The sequence below is a fragment of the Oncorhynchus masou genome, chromosome 12 (genome assembly GCF_036934945.1).
Source record: "Oncorhynchus masou masou isolate Uvic2021 chromosome 12, UVic_Omas_1.1, whole genome shotgun sequence".
NCBI lineage: Eukaryota > Metazoa > Chordata > Actinopteri > Salmoniformes > Salmonidae > Oncorhynchus > Oncorhynchus masou.
The window spans coordinates 32,609,923-32,626,789 of NC_088223.1; the positions used below are offsets into that span (position 1 = coordinate 32,609,923).

The following is a 16,867-nucleotide window of genomic DNA, read 5'->3' on the forward strand; positions in this document are numbered from 1 at the left end:
TTGCTCTTTTGTCAACAATCTCATGTAGGCTATGCCTGCACTGTATCTAAGACCTGTTGGCTAGAGCGTACATGCCAACACCAGAGTGAGCATATTCGCTATATAAATGCCATTTGTGTAACAAAACCATCAGTAGAGTTGAAAATGTGATGGAAACACATTTACCCTGTTTTTTTATTTGTATTTTTTATTGGTAAATGGTAATTTAACCGCAAAAGGTATTTTTATGCACACTACGTCATCACGCATAGGCTTTAATCCGTAACAAGTAAATTTGATGGAAACATCTTCGATGGGAAAACGCTAGAAGAAAAATGTATGCAAAATAATATATATATATTCACATGAAAATCTGGTCACCAATTGGATGGAAATCTAGCTAGTGTCAATTGATACAAATGTTGTTTGTGTGTTGAATTAAAAGGTTAACGAGCACAGCAACACTATATTAATCGATTACTTATAACTATGCACCATGTTAGCTAACAACTAAAATGACAGGGTAGTTTAAACAATAACTCATGTGTTAACTCATATGTTGAAACTTGGAATGCTGCTCTCGTGGCAAGGGGCCGTTTACCAGAAACGCAGCACTCTTGGATCTGCATTCCTCTGGTGATAAGAGGTTGATTGTCAAAATCAATCCACCAACCAACAATTCCTTTGTTAAGGAAGTTATGATTCATAATAAAGCTGATAAAAATAAAAGTTGATAATTGAGTACTGATGAGACGGCTCTGGTCTTACGTATCGTGTCATTTTATTAGGCCACAGTCATGAAGCCTATATGCATCTTGATAATATCAGATGTCTGATATAGCCTAACACTGGAAGCTTGTGATGGCCTCCTGTCTTCACCCTCCAGGTACTGCAACAGCCAAAACTGGTTGACATGATTTCATTAAAAACAGAAATGGCAGTTTTGCCCTCTGGGTAGTGATGGGAGGGGAGAATCAATACACTTACAGATAGCAATATTATTTTGGACAATATAAATTACTTTGAAATTACTTTTTTGTTGTTGTTGTTGCTTGGTAGTGTTAGACGGCGCTAGTCAGCTGTACCGGCGCCAAAACTATATTTTTCATCCTATTGCTTGTTCTCCATCTTTTTAAATAGTGAGCCAACATGTTTTCAGCACTTTTATTTCCATGACTGATCAAAACTAAATTTACTCATGCTCAGGAAGGAATCCCTTATTGCTGAAACGCATAAGGCTCTTCTAGTCTTATGAGATAATCTGTGTCATCTCTGTCTCATGGAAACAAATTACATATGATTAGGTGCAAATAGAGGACCATCGATCAAGGTGCAAATCAAACTAACCACTGTGCTGACACTGGCTGCCACACACGCATGCACACACTACAACTCACTTGCATTAAAGACACTTTATACTTTTAGAATGGACAGCATTGTCTCACCAAATGTGTAATCTCTGCACACACTTGAGGCCCTTTGCTACAAAATGTCCACAATGGCATCCCGATGTCATTATATTTCCTTGAGCAATGCAGTTAAACCCCACAACAACTAGTCCCTGGGCACCGATGACATGGATGTCGATTAAGGATGCCCACCGCACCTCTGATTCAGAGAGGTTGGGTTAACTGTGTTGGACAAATTTCGGTTGAATGCATTCAGTTGTGCAACTGACTAGGTATCCCCTTTCCCCTTCTTAAAAGGTCTATGTCTCGCTCTAATGCTCTACTATAAAACCTATCCTCTGCAAAACATAATACAGAACTACATCATAACTCCCCCCAAGAGACTTGAGTGGCCTCAGAGCCTGGCTAACATTTTCAGAATCAGGCGACCATGAGCCTGTTCCTCCGTCTTCACTGAAATCAGTTTTCCACACCAAAAGCTAGGTATTACATAGTGAATCAGACAGGACAAAAGCAGGAAATCATTACGGCGTGTTTGAATATGTGGATGGGGGAGCAAACACAATGGAGGGAGACCGAGTCATTTTGGTTGGAGGCGTGCTCGAAAGCTTTTAAGCGCATGAAATGCATGTTGAAATATGTAGGCTAATACAGCCGGTCAAATCACGTAATTGCAGGTAGTAGTGATATATTAAACTTTAAATGTCTGGGTGATGTTTTCTTTTTAGTATACGAGTCTGTGAATAAGAATGTCCTTCTACCCTATGTGTGAGTCATGAAAAAAAGCAAATCTAGAGGCAGAAACACTTAAAGTACTCTCCTTATCTTATTTGTCCAGCTACATTTGGCTACATGTATTTACTCTATTTAAAAAAAAACTGCAAGTCGCATTTCAGAAACGTAAGCAGATGAAGACATATCCCAAACTTCAACAATGCTGGTGAACATTTCAAAAGGTTAGCATTATCACCAAACATCAAGCAGCAGTTGGGAGATGACTTTATGAAAGCAAATATTTTTCATACTTCAGAATCCCATCACATTTGACATATATACAGTTGAAGTCGGAAGTTTACATACATCTTAGCCAAAAACATTTAAACTCAGTTTCACAATTCCTGACATTTAATCCTAGTAAGAATTCCCTGTTTTAGGTCAGTTAGGATCACCACTCTATTTTAAGAATGTGAAATGTCAGAATAATAGTATAGAGTGACTTATTTCAGCTTTTATTTTTCACATCACATTCCCAGTTGGTCAGAAGTTTACATACACTCAATTAGTATTTGGTAGCATTACCTTTAAATTGTTTAACTTGGTTCAAGCGTTTCGGGTAGCCTTCCACAAGCTTCCCACAATAAATTGGGTGAATTCTGGCCCATTCCACCAGACAGAGCTGGTGTAACTGAGTCAGGTTTCTAAGCTGGTGTAACTGAGTCAGGTTTCTAGGCCTCCTTGCTCGCACACGCATTTTCAGTTCTGTCCACAAAGGATTGAGGTCAGGGCTTTGTGATGGCCACTCCAATACCGGACTTTGTTGTCCTTAAGCCATTTTGCCACAACTTTGGAAGTATGCTTGGGGTCATTGTCCATTTGGAAGACCCCTTTGCGATGAAGCTTTACTTCCTGACTGATGTCTTGAGATGTTGCTTCAATATAGCCACATACTTTTCCTACCCCATGATGCCATCTATGTTATGTAGATATAGGTCATTGCTAAACATCCATTTTCAGGTCTAGCCATACAGTTTAGAGTTGATTTAAATCAAAACTCACTCGCCCACTCAGGAACATTCAAAGTCTTCTTGGTAAGCAACTCCAGTGTAGAATTGGCCTTGTGTTCTAGGATATTGTCTTGGTGAAAGGTGAATTCATCTCCCAGTGTCCGTTGGAAAGCAGACTGATCCAGGTTTGCCTCTAGTATTTTGCCTGCTATTCGGTTTCTTTTTTATCCTGAGAAGCTCCACAGTCCTCATGATGCAGCCACAACTATACTTGAAACTATGGAAAGTGGTACTCAGTAATGTGTTGTATTGGATTTGCCCCAAACATAACACTTTGTATTCAGGACAAAAAGTAAATTGCTTTGCCACTTCTTTTGCAGTATTACTTTAGTGCCTTGTTGCAAATAGGATGCATGTTTTGGCATATTTTATTCTGTACAGGCTTCCTTCTTTTCACTCTGTCAATTATGTTAGTATTGTAGAGCAACTACAACGTTGTTGATACATCCTCATTTTTCCACCCATCACAGCCATTACACTCTGTAACTGTTTTAAAGTCACCATTGGCCGCATGGTGAAATTCCTGAGGTTTCCTTCCTCTCTGGCAACTGAGCTGGGAAGGAAACCTGTATCTTTGTAGTGACTGGGTGTATTGATACACCATCCAAAGTGAAATGAATAACTTCACCATGCTCAAAGGGATATTCAATGTCTGCTTTTTTTTAAACCCATCAACCAATAGGTAACCTTCTTTGCGAGGCATTGGAAAACCTCCCCAGTCTTTGTGGTTGAATCTGTGTTTGAAATTCATTGCTGGACATAGGAACCTTACAGATAATTGTATGTGTGGGGTACAGAGATGAGGTAGTCATTCAGAAATCATGTTAACCTCTCTTGGGTAGGGGGCAGTATTTTGACATCCGGATGAAAAGCGTGCCCAAAGTAAACTGCCTGTTACTCAGGCCCAGATGCTAGGATATGCATATAATTGATAGATTTGAATAGAAAACACTCCAAAACTGTTAAAATTGTGTCCGAGTATTTTTTTTTAATTTTACCTTTATTTAACCAGGCAAGTCAGTTAAGAACAAATTCTTATTTTCAATGACGGCCTGGGAACAGAGGGTTAACTGTTCAGGGGCAGAACGACAGATTTGTACCTTTGTACCTTGTCAGCTTGGGGGTTTGAACTTGCAACCTTCCGATTACTAGTCCAACGCTCTAACCACTAGGCTACCCTGCCGCCCCAGAACTGATATGGCAGGTGAAACTCAGGAGGACAACCCCCCTCCCCTCCCCCCAAAAAAATAATTCAGCTTACCACTATTTTCAATGGCTATCAATTCTATTATAAGGCCAAGTCCTCCAACATTGCAGATCCTAGGGCTTCCACTAGATGTCAACAGTCTTCAGAAAGAGTTTCAGGCTGGTTTTCAGAAAAATTTGCCAGAAATTTTAGTTTTTCTAGGTGGCTCCCATTTTGACTGTAGTGTTTCCAAGCGCGCGGACGAGATCATTTATTGACGTATTAGGGTACCTAAGGTTTGATTATAAACGTTAACTTGTTTGGAAAGGTTTATTAGTAACGTTTGGGATTCATTTTGTATGCATTTTGATGGAGGAAAACTGGGTAGATTATTGACTGGAGTGCGCCAGCTAAACTGAGTTTATATGGATATAAAGAAGGACATTATCGAACAAAAGGACCATTTTGTGATGTAACTGGGACCTTTTGGAGTGCCAACAGAAGAAGATCAAAGGTAAGGCATTTTTTATATCGCTATTTCTGACTTTCGTGTCGCACCTGCCCGGTTGAAATGTGTTTTCCATGTGTTTGTACGCAGGGCGCTGTACTCAGATAATCGCATGGTATGCTTTCGCCGTAAAGCTTTTTTGAAATCTGACACAGCGGCTGGATTAAGCTTTCTTTTTATGTATTACACTTGTGATTTTATGAAAGTTAAATAATACTGTAGTTTGAATTTCATGCTCTGCAATTTCACCGGTTGTTGGCCAGGTGGGACGCTACCGTCCCACCTGCCCATAAGAAGTTTTAAACACCATTATTGCACACAAAGTTGCACACAAAGTGAGTCCATGTAACTTATGTGACTTGATATGCAAATTTCTACTTATTTAAGCTTGCCATAACAAAGGTGCTGAACATTTCAGCTTTTATTTTTTTATTAATTACTACAAAATTCCAAAAAACATAATTCCACTTTGACATTGAATATTGTCTGTATGCCAGTGACAAAAAAAATCTCAAATTAATTTAAAATTCATGCTGTAACAACAAAATGTTGAAATAGTCAAGGCGTGTGAATACTTTCTGAAGGCATTGTACATGTTACTATTAACAAGCCAATGGATGAAAATATGTCTTCATTTGCTTAACAGTGTGTGGAACTGAGCGTTGTTAGTGAATCGGGTGGGCTGTGTCACGTGTGTGAACCTGTCACGCCTCTCGTCGGTCAGCTGTTCCTGATAGGGATGTCACATCATAATCACTACCTCTGACAAGGATGTTTGGCATGGATCATTGAATGTGCTGATGGCGCAGAATGTGTCACTACACTATTAAAAACATGGTAAATTGGAGCATAAATCTCTTAATACTAGATTTCAAGTGTAGTGTATGGAAATGTAATTGTTCAAACAATTGCTAATTACACACAGACACTTTCCTTTGCCATCTAAAGTACTCACACACCCTCTCTACAGTATATATTAATTTCTGTTTCACCCACAGATCCCCTAGCCATCTGACTCACCAAATCGCACAACACACACCATCCCCCACAAACAACCCCAGACACACACTTCCACTCGTCATATGGCATTCTCACTGCCCTTCAAACACACACACACCCACCCACATTTAAAAACAACCCCCCCCCCGCCACTCACCCTCAGCCCTGTGGAGCTCCAGGGCCAGCTGCTCGCGGGCACGCCCCTCCTCCACCAACCTCTCCTGCAGATCCTCCTGCCGCCGCAGCAGATCGCCCATCTCCTGGTTGTGGCGGAAGGACTCGCGCATCAGCTCCGTCTGGGTGACGCGTGCATGTTCCAGCTGATCAGGGTTGGTAAGATGGGTGGAGACAAAGATAATGACTTTAGTGAGCAAAGAACCTATAAGGAAATACTGATTGAGGTGGTGAATAATTCTGAGTTAGAAGTTCCGATACACAAAGCCTTGAAACAAGTTGGTCCACACAGTGTGGCTCAGTTGGTCAAAAAGCATGGCACTAGCAACACCAGGGTTGTGGATTCGATTCCTACTGTGATCACATATACAAGAAATGTGCGCACTCAGTGCACTGAAAGTTGTTTTGGATTTTAAAAATCTGCTCAATGGAACATGTTATATTATTAAATATATCCCATGCCATGAATGAATGGGCATCTCTTCTGTCATTTAGGACATAACCTCTCATTATGGACAATATGCTGAGCCTTGTGACAGTCAGTATAATGTCATATTTATGATCACCAGTAATGGTTTCCAGTTAGTGTCGTAAGAGAAAGTAAAACAATTATGACCAATTAATCAAAGCTGTAGCCCACTTCAGGATAATGGATGATTTCACTTAGCACATAAGATACACAGAGTGAAACAGTGGGTTCACAACACACATGGCCTGTATTGTTATGCTTAAAGGAGTATCCCAATAACAACTACAGGGCAATGTACAGATGTGTGGAGATGGTTCGCTGTATACAGTTAAGCGGTAAGTTTTGAGTTGTACAGTGGCACATCATGACAGTGCAAATATTCTCACTCGCTTCAAGTACTAACATACTGAACCTGCATAGCTACAACTAGGCCTATTGCCTTATCATTGTGGGATAATTGTACACGTGCGGTCATTTTCTATGACGTTATGTTGGTGAAAATGCATGCCATATAAGTATTCTTATTAAAATGAGTAAACCTATGCCCCAGTTTGACACTGATCAAGGAACCAACATAACATGTATGACATGCCATTTCAATCATAACCCTTTAACTTCGGACACAGATGAGGCACGTTTAGTAGACATTGCCCTGTGACGCATTCACAAAAGCCTTCTTTCCTGGCTGAATTATCATGGAATTGCTATTGTGCAATAAACCCCTGACTTATTAGCACCACAACTCACATGCAGTTGGTTTTACAGGGCGAGACTCCCACAACAGCAAAGGTCATACTGCAACATTATGACAACCAGGATGTAGTCACGCGACTGTGCCACGCTGAAATCTTGGAGTCATTTTTTGCTCACCTGCTCAGATGAAAGCAGAGTAGGGAGATCTAGGACTGTATACAATACTCTCACTGTGTTTTACACTGCACAAGTTGCCCAGTCAAAACTATTGCTGCCAATTAAGTTAGCAGGATAATGTATACGTGTAGACTCCCGATATAGCAGGGGTATATATGTCATGAACTGTATAAAATAATGGACAAAACTGCGGTTTAGAGCATCAAGTCAGCCAAATGAAAGACACTTTCATTCAGATATATAAGATAACTGTCGAGACGGAGTCAGATTTACTCACTAGTTATACAGTTCCATATAGGTTACATGGCAGGCCAGCAGCTGAATGGTAACTTACTGTATAGGGTGGTGTTGGGAGGGAGATCTTAGAGATCACCTTAAGGAGGTGACCACTGGTCCTGTGGTTGACGTGTGATATTTGAGTCTGTACCACCACCGCGTTTCTCTCATTGAGGACGCTCGAGAGGGGGAAAGGCCGGGGCAGGGGCACCCGAGATTCCACCTCGTACACATCCTGATCTTCCCCTTCCACCCACATGGCCTGGTGGCTCGAATTCCAGTATGAGCGGTAGGAATCCATGGTGGTAGACAATTTAACTGCTTTCAATGACCTACTAGTTTATCCTTGTAGTGCTTTCCATCCTCTTCCCTCCAGTGTTCCTTTCAGCATCTACAATGCACCTGCTACCATGGATGGAGTCTTCAGCGGAGGCCCAAGAGGGAACAGCAGCGAAGAGCAGACAAGTCCCGATGACGTAGCCGGGTTCTAGGCAACAGTTTCTACAGAGCTGCCAAGCACAGAGCCTTGGGTAAACACACGAGTCGCAGTTCAGACTCAGATCCACGAGCATGGCGTACCACAGTGAAGAGACAAAAAAGGTCCCAGGTAAATACTGAGAACTAGGTAAACCCTTGAAACAACAAAACAAAGTTTTAAGTCAGAAAATAAGAGATACCGGTAGTGCTTCTCCTCGTGTAATCCTTCCCGGGGGAGAAAGTTTGAAGTCACATCTTGCACATGTGAATCCTGAGCGCAACTGGGGAGGGATAAAATAAAGAGAAACCTAGCTTTAAGATCCTGTGCATCTGTCTCAGTCAGGCTTTTCTCTCTGTCTATTTTACTCACTCTTTCAGAGCACAGCGTGACCCTGCCCCTCAGCAGTACTCACTCCCACTCCCTCGCTCGCCCTCTCCCTCCCTATGGAAGCTCATTAACAATTCCATGCCGCCACAGCAACGCAGCACCGATCCGCAGAGAAGGGAAGCCTCCCGGTCCCCCCTTAACTGCTTTACACAATGGGCAGCCAACCAAGGTTGAACTCTGAAGCCGCCAGTGGGGCTCTTGCTGCACTTCTTTCTCTTCTGTCAAACTCTCTCTCCCTCTTTCATTCTCCCTCTCATTATTGATCTATCCCTGTAGCCTCTAACTTCTTTCTGCTGTTTGTCACCAGTTTTCTAGCACCATGTTCCTCACTCTTGCACGCTCCCCGTCTCTACTAATATCCCAGCCTGACTTTCACTGTGTATCTCGGTCTCTCGAAACAGACACAAAAGAAGAGGTTGCGGTCTAAACTGTTCTCCCAGAGTGTTTTGCAGCAGGCAGTCTCTCTCTCTCTCTCTCACTTCCTGGATGCATAGCATCGGCAGGGTATTGTTCAGTGAAAAGGGGGAGGGAATAGTCAGCGTGGTTTCAACCCCCTGGGCTAGTTGGGCAGGTACAGCTTTGCAAATAGACATTTTCCCTCTCCCTCACACCCTCATATACACACAGCCTTTTTGCAGGAGCCTGTCAAACCAGATTTATATTCCACGTCAGTGCAGATGAACTGACTTAGGCATTGTCTCCTTCGATCTTGTGAGCAAGTGAACTGTAAAACAGTAATGGAACTACACAATCAACACGTCGGCCCAACATGTCGCTCTCAATGATCTATAATAGGAGGATTAGTGAGCAACACCTACTCCAGCAAATTATTTCCAAAGCCAACCGACAGGACACTTAACATTCCAGAGAAACTCATTACATCAAGCCTTATTCACACAACCTGGCCCTCCAGACAGGAAACAACGATCCACAATCATTAATGATCATTCACTCACAAGGAACCAACGCAGATCTAATCAATTAAGTCTGGAGGAATAACATTAAAGGGATAGTTAGGAACTGTCCCCACAGTCATATGAACACGTGGATAGAATTTGTTATGTATCTGTGTCCAGTATGAAGGAAGTTAGAGGTAGTTTTGTGAGCCAATGCTAACTAGCATGGTAGCGATTCCCATACAGTGGGGCAAAAACGTATTTAGTCAGCCACCAATTGTGCAAGTTCTCCCACTTGAAAATTACAGGCCTCTCATATTTTTATCATAGGTACACTTCATCTATGACAGACAAAATGAGATTTTTTTCTCTCCAGAAAATCATTTTGTAGGATTTTTTATGAATTTATTTGCAAATTATGGTGGAAAATAAGTATTAGGTCACCTACAAACAAGCAAGATTTCTGGCTCTCACAGACCTGTAACTTCTTTAAGAGGATCCTCTTTCCTCCACTCGTTACCTGTATTAATGGCACCTGTTTGAACTTGTTATCAGTATATAAGACACCTGTCCACAACCTCAAACAGTCACACTCCAAACTCCACTATGGCCAAGACCAAAGAGCTGTCAAAGGACACCAGAAACAAAATTGTAGACCTGCACCAGGCTGGGAAGACTGAATCTGCAATAGGTAAGCAGCTTGGTTTGAAGAAATCAACTGTGGGAGCAATTATTAGGAAATGGAAGACATACAAGACCACGGATAATCTCCCTCGATCTGGGGCTCCATGCAAGATCTCACCCCGTGGGGTCAAAATGATCACAAGAACGGTGAGCAAAAATCCCAGAACCACACAGGGGGACCTAGTGAATGACCTGCAGAGAGCTCGGACCAAATTAACAAAGCCTACCATCAGTAACAACCTACGCCGCCAGGGACTCAAATCCTGCAGTGCCAGACGTGTCCCCCTGCCTAAGCCAGTACATGTCCAGGCCTGCCTGAAGTTTGCTAGAGAGCATTTGGATGATCCAGAAGAAGATTGGGAGAATGTCATATGGTCAGATGAAACCAAAATAGAACTTTTTGGTAAAAACTCAACTCGTTGTGTTTGGAGGACAAAGAATGCTGAGTTGCATCCAAAGAACACCATACCTACTGTGAAGCATGGGGGTGGAAACATCATGCTTTGGGGCTGTTTTTCTGCAAAGGACCAGGACGACTGATCCGTGTAAAGGAAAAAATGAATGGGGCCATGTATCGTGAGATTTTGAGTGAAAACCTCCTTCCATCAGCAAGGGCATTTAAGATGAAACGTGGCTGGGTCTTTCAGCATGACAATGATCCCAAACACACCGCCCGGGCAATGAAGGAGTGGCTTCATAAGAAGCATTTCAAGGTCCTGGAGTGGCCTCGCCAGTCTCCAGATCTCAACCCCATAGAAAATCTTTGGAGGGAATTGAAAGTCCGTGTTGCCCAGCAACAGCCCCAAAACATCACTGGAGATCTGCATGGAGGAATGGGCCAAAATACCAGCAACAGTGTGTGAAAACCTTGTGAAGACTTACAGAAAACATTTGACCTCTGTCATTGTCCAACAAAGGGTATATAACAAAGTATTGAGATAAACTTTTGTTATTGACCAAATACTTATTTTCCACCATAATTTTCAAATAAATTCATTAAAAATACAATGTGATTTTCTGGATATTATTTTTTTCTCATTTTGTCTGTCATAGTTGAAGTGTACCCATGATGAAAATTACAGGCCTCATCTTTTTAGATGGGAGAACTTGCACAATTGGTGGCTGACTAAATATTTTTTTGCCCCACTGTATATGTCCAGTAATTGCTCTAACGCAAGTTAGCAATTGCGATAACGCTAGTTGGCAACCTCCATCAAACTGAAAGCTGCAACATAGAAATGGTATCCACAAGTATATCTGACTCTGGGGAAGTAGATAAAGGGCCTCATTGGCAAAATCCCGAACTATCCCTTTAAATGAACCATTCGGTCTTGTGAAGGCGGAGAGCTTGATTGATTTCTGAGCTTGTCTTCCCATCACTAGGCAGTTACAGTGTCTTCAGGAAGTATTCATACCCCTTGACAAAAGGACTTTCACTTTCTTGTTCTGAAGTTAATCCAGCGTTTATTTGGCTGTATGCTTGGGGTCATTGTCCTGTTGGAACGTATAATCTTCGTCCCAGTCTAAGGTTGTTTGTACTCTAAAGCAGGTTATCATCAAGGATTTTCCTGTATTTTGCTCCATTCACCAGTCTCCTATTTACCTGCCACTGAAAAGCATCCCCATAGCATGATGCTGCCACCATGCTTTACGGTAGGGATGGTGTTAGACAGGGGATGAGCAGAACCTGTTTTTCATCATAGCACTTTGCATTCAGGACAAAGAGTTTTGTCTCACCAGAACACCATCTTTTGCCTTATGCTCTCAGTCTTACACGTTCCTTTGAGCAAATTCTATGTGTGCTGTCATGTGCCTTTTTCTCAGGAGTGGCTTCAGTCTGACCACTCTCCCATAAAGCCCAGATTGGTGAAGTGCTATGGAGACTGTTGTCCTTCTGGCAGGTTTTCCCATCTCAGCCAAGGAACTCTGAAGTTCTGTCAGAGTGATCATTGGGTTCTTGGTCACCTCCCTGACCAAGGTCCTCCTTGCTCAGTTGCTCAGTTTGGTCCGACAGCCAGCTCTACCCACAGTCTGGGTAGTTCCATATTTTTTAATTGATGGAGACTATTTTGCTCTTGGAATCTTTCAACACTCTAGAAATGCCAGTTCCACTGTGTTTTTTCATTGTTCCCCTCTAATCATTGACTGACTTAAACGTGGGATACCAGGTGGGTGCAATTAATTATCAGGTAGAACAAAAAACCAGCAGGCTCTGAACCTCATTGGGTAAGAGTTGAATTCACTGGTATAGTTTCAACTGTGGGACCTTATATAGACAGGTGATTCTGAATAATGTCCAAACAATTGAATATGACATAACACATATGGAATCATGTAGTAACCGAAAAAGTGTTAGAGTTCATTAGAGTTGCCAGCCTCAGAAATCGGCAATTAACTGCACCTCAGATTGCAGCCTAAATAAATGCGTCACAGAGTTCAAGTAACCTACACATCAACACCAACTGTTCAGAGGAGACTGCGTGAATCAGGCCTTCATTGTCGAATTGCTGCAAAGACACCACTACTAAAGGACACCAATAAGAAGGAGAGAATTTCTTGGGCCAAGAAACACAAGCAATGGACATTAGACCGGTGGAAATCTGTCCTTTGGTCTGATGAGTCCAAATGTGAGACTTTTGGTTCCAACCGCCGTGTCTTTGTGAGATGCAGAGTAGGTGAACGGATGATCTCAGCATGTGTTGTTCCCACTGTGAAGAATGGAAGTGGTGGTGTGATGGTGTGATATATTTCGAATTCAAGGCACACTTAACCAGCATGGCTACCACAGCATTCTGCAGCGATACACCATCCCATCTGGTTTGCGCTTAGTGGGACTATCATCTGTTTTTCAACAGGACAATGACTCAAAACACACCTCCAGGCTGTGTAAGGGCTATTTGGCCAAGGTGGAGAGTGATGGAGTGCAGCATTAGATGACCTGGCCTCCACAAATCACCCGACCTCAACCCAATTGAGATTGCAGTCCAACTCATCCCAAACAGAGTGAAGGAAGGAGCCAACAAGTGCTCAGCATATGTGGGAAATCCTTTAAGACTGTTGGAAAAGTATTCCAGGTGACTGCTTCATGAAGCTGACAGAGAATGCCAGTGTGAAAAGCTGTCATCAAGGCAAAGGGTGGCTACTTTGAAGAATCGCATAAAAAATATATTTTTATTTGGTTACAACATGATTCCATGTGTTATTTCATAGTTTTGATGTCTTCACTATTATTCTACAATGTAGAAAATAGTCAAAACAAAAGAAAAAGCCCTGAATGAGTAGGTGTCTAAACTTTTGACTGGTACTGTATGTAAATGAGATATTCCTATATTTCATTTTCAATAAATATTTTCACTTGTCATTATGGGGTATTCTGTGTAGATAGGTGAAAAAATATAAAATCTTGAAATCAGGCTGTAACAACAAAATGTGGAATAAGTCAAGGGGTATGAATACTTTCTGAAGGCACTCTCTCACTATTTTGAAATGACACTTAGTATTTGACATGTATTCACATAATCCTCGGTCAACATTCCATACGAAAAATATATATTTTATTGATTTAAGGTTGAAACTTTCAACTCGCCGACTGGTTCAGAGTACACAAACTGCCGACTTTATTGGGCTGTCCGGGTAGGGAACTAGAGATATTGTATTTATCTCCACACACGGACACACGCTCACACAGTCTATCTGTGTAACATCAAGCTAAAGTTACAGGTGGGCTTGTTTGGTTTTTAAACACCTGATATCAGCTCTCTTAAAGGCGTATTGGAATATGCTTATATCATACAACATGATTCAAGAGACGTTTCCACACAAAGTTGAGCCTTTTTCCATCAAATGGAAGCAAGCAGTGAATCACTAAAACCTACACTGACCCTAGCACAACATTATTTCAATGTTAAACCAATGTTGATGTTTTATGGATCAACACAACCATCATAAACTCAGTGATTTCTGTAGCGTTGACACTACATTAATTATTGTCCTCAACTACTACACTAGGACAAACGGAAAAGAAGTAGCAGCATGATGCAGAAACTGTACCACATTTGAATGATGTATAAAGTATCTCTAGGTTGGCAGAGGACAGATGCACAGTGCACAGGCAGTAGTTGCCTGAGGGGGAGGAGTCATTGGAGTGCAACTGGATTAGAATAGGGGGAGGAAGGGAGACAAAGCTCTATCCAAATCGGCCAGTATCTACAGGCAACCGCTAGGAATGAGACAGCCCTATTGTGTGGTGAATGAATTCTAGCTACAGCTATCTCCTTGCAAAGAGGATTCTGCAGTCTCATCTCTAAAGGGACTGGGTGTGACCAGACTCAAAAACCACAGGGGTTATGACTGTGCAAAAGGCATTGTGTATTGTCAGTGACTAGCCATTTACACTTTTGACAATAACTGCATGCATGTCATGTATTTCACAAAGAGTACATTAATGTAGTTGTAGCTTCCTAGAACTTAACAGCCACAGCTAACTTGAATTAAGTAACAATATGGGAATATCAAGACCATGTTTAGGTGACAAAGCCATTCATTACCAACAGTTGTACAGCGCTGGTATTTTGCTCACACACAGTACCCGGAACGGTGTATTTAAAGTATGTGGCCTACCGCCAGGGCAGTGATGATACCAGTAAAGCAATATTATTTTCATGCCAAAAATGAAAACACAAACAGACCAAACTCATTGGTCCTTTAAAAACCTGCTGTATGTAAAATATTGTGTGCTATAGCTTGGAAAACAAATGTGACTCTGGATGACAACAGAGCTGTTTTCCTAAAGAAGTTACATTCGCTATGTGCTTTGTTTCCTTGCCGTGATACTAATGTGAATAGCAAAACTGATATGGCTAGAATAAAAAAAAATGATAGCGCTAGATACAGTGAGTATTGGGACAATTACATTTTTTTGATGTTGTACCTGCTCGTCAAATATCTCATTACAAAATCATGGGCATTAATATAGAGTTGGTCCCCCCTTTGCTGCTATAACAGCCTCCACTCTTCTGGGAAGGTTTTCCACTAGATGTTGGAACATTGCAGCAGGTACTTTCTTCCATTCAACCACAAGAGTATTAGTGAGGTCGGGCACTGATGTTGGGCATTTAGGCCTGGCTTCGCAGTCAGCTTTCCATTTCATCCCAAAGGCATTTGATAAGGGTTGAAATCAGGGCTCTGTGCAAGTCAGTCAAGTTCTTCCAAACCGATCGACAAACCATTTCTGTATGGACCTCACTTTGTGCACAGGGGCATTGTCGTGCTGAAACAATGTTTGAAGCACAGAATTGTCTAGAATCTAATTGTATGCTGTAGCATTAAGATGCCCCTTCACTGGAACTAAGGGGCCTAGTCCAAACCATGAACAGCAGCACCAGACCATTATTCCTTCTCCACCAAACTTTACAGTTGGACTGAATCATGGTGAAGCGTGATTCATCACTCCGGAGAACGAGTTTCTACTGCTCCAATGGAGGAAAGCTTTACACCACCCCAGCTGACGCTTGGCATTGCGCATGATGATCTTTGGCTTGTGTGCGGCTGCTCGGCCATGGAAACTCATTTCACGAAGCTCCTGACGAGCAGTTATTGCGCTGATGTTGCTTCCAGAGGCAGTTTGGACCTGGTAGTGAGAATTGACTCTTACGCGCTACGTGATTCTGCACTCAGTAGTCCCATTCTGTGAGCTGGTGTGGCTTACCACTTTGCGGCTGAGCCATTGTTGCTCCTAGACGTTTCCACTTCACAATAACAGAACTTACAGTTGATCGGGGTAGCTCTAGCAGGGCAGAAATTTAACAAACTGACTTGTTGGGAAAGGTGGCATTCTATGACAGTGCCATGTTGAAAGCCACTGACCTCTTCAGTAAAGCAATTCTACAGCCAATATTTGTCTATGGAGACTGCATGGCTGTGTGGCTGAAATAGCAGAATCCACCAATTTTAAGGGGTGTCCACGTACTTTTGAATATACCGTGCATTCGGAAAGTATTCAGACGCCTTAATTTTTTCCATATTTTGTTACGTTAGAGCCTTCTATTTTTTTCCCCCTCATGAATCAATTCAATTGATTGGACATGATTTGGAAAGGCAAACACCTGTCTACACCTGTATGTCAGATCAAAAACCAAGCCATGAGGTCGAAGGAATTGTCCGTAGAACTCCTAGACAGGATTGTGTCGAGGCACAGATGTGGGTTCAAAATAATGTCTGCAGCATTGAAGGACCCCAAGAACACAGTTCCATCCTTAAATGGAAGAAGTTTGGAACCACCAAGACTCTTCCTAGAGCTGGCCGCCCGGCCAAACTGAGCAATCAGGGTCGAAAGACCTTGGTCATGGAGGTGACCAAGAACTTGATGATCCCTTTGACAGAACTACAGAGTTCCTATGTGGAGATGGGAGAACCTTCCAGAAGGACAATCATCTCTGCAGCACTCTACCAATCAAGCCAAGATGATTGAGTCACTCCTCAGTAAAATTCACATGACAGCCCGCTTGGAGCTTGCCAAAAGGCACCTAAAGATTTTCTGACCATGAGAAATAAGATTCTCTGGTCTGATGAAACCAAGATTGAACTCTTTGGCCCGAATACCAAGCTTCACGTCTGGAGGAAACCTGGCACCATCCCTAAGGTGAAGCATGGTGGCAGCAGCATCATGCTGTGGGGATGTTTTTCAGTTGCAGGGACTGGGAGACTAGTCAGGATCAAGGAAATATGAATAGAGCAAAGTACAGAGAAATCCATGATGAAAACCTGCTC

The 16,867-nt window shown here is 42.2% G+C and overlaps 1 protein-coding gene across 6 annotated transcripts in view; it reads right to left on the reverse strand.

The window, feature by feature from the left end:
* The window catches only part of LOC135549873 (A-kinase anchor protein 9-like), a 123,588-nt gene that overhangs the window by 28,641 nt on the left and 78,080 nt on the right, over positions 1-16,867 (reverse strand). For all 6 annotated transcript variants that reach the window (XM_064980242.1, XM_064980241.1, XM_064980238.1 and 3 more), the window contains one exon: positions 6,023-6,185. In XM_064980242.1, coding sequence (XP_064836314.1) covers positions 6,023-6,185 — 163 coding nt within the window. The remainder of the gene's footprint in view (positions 1-6,022; positions 6,186-16,867) is intronic.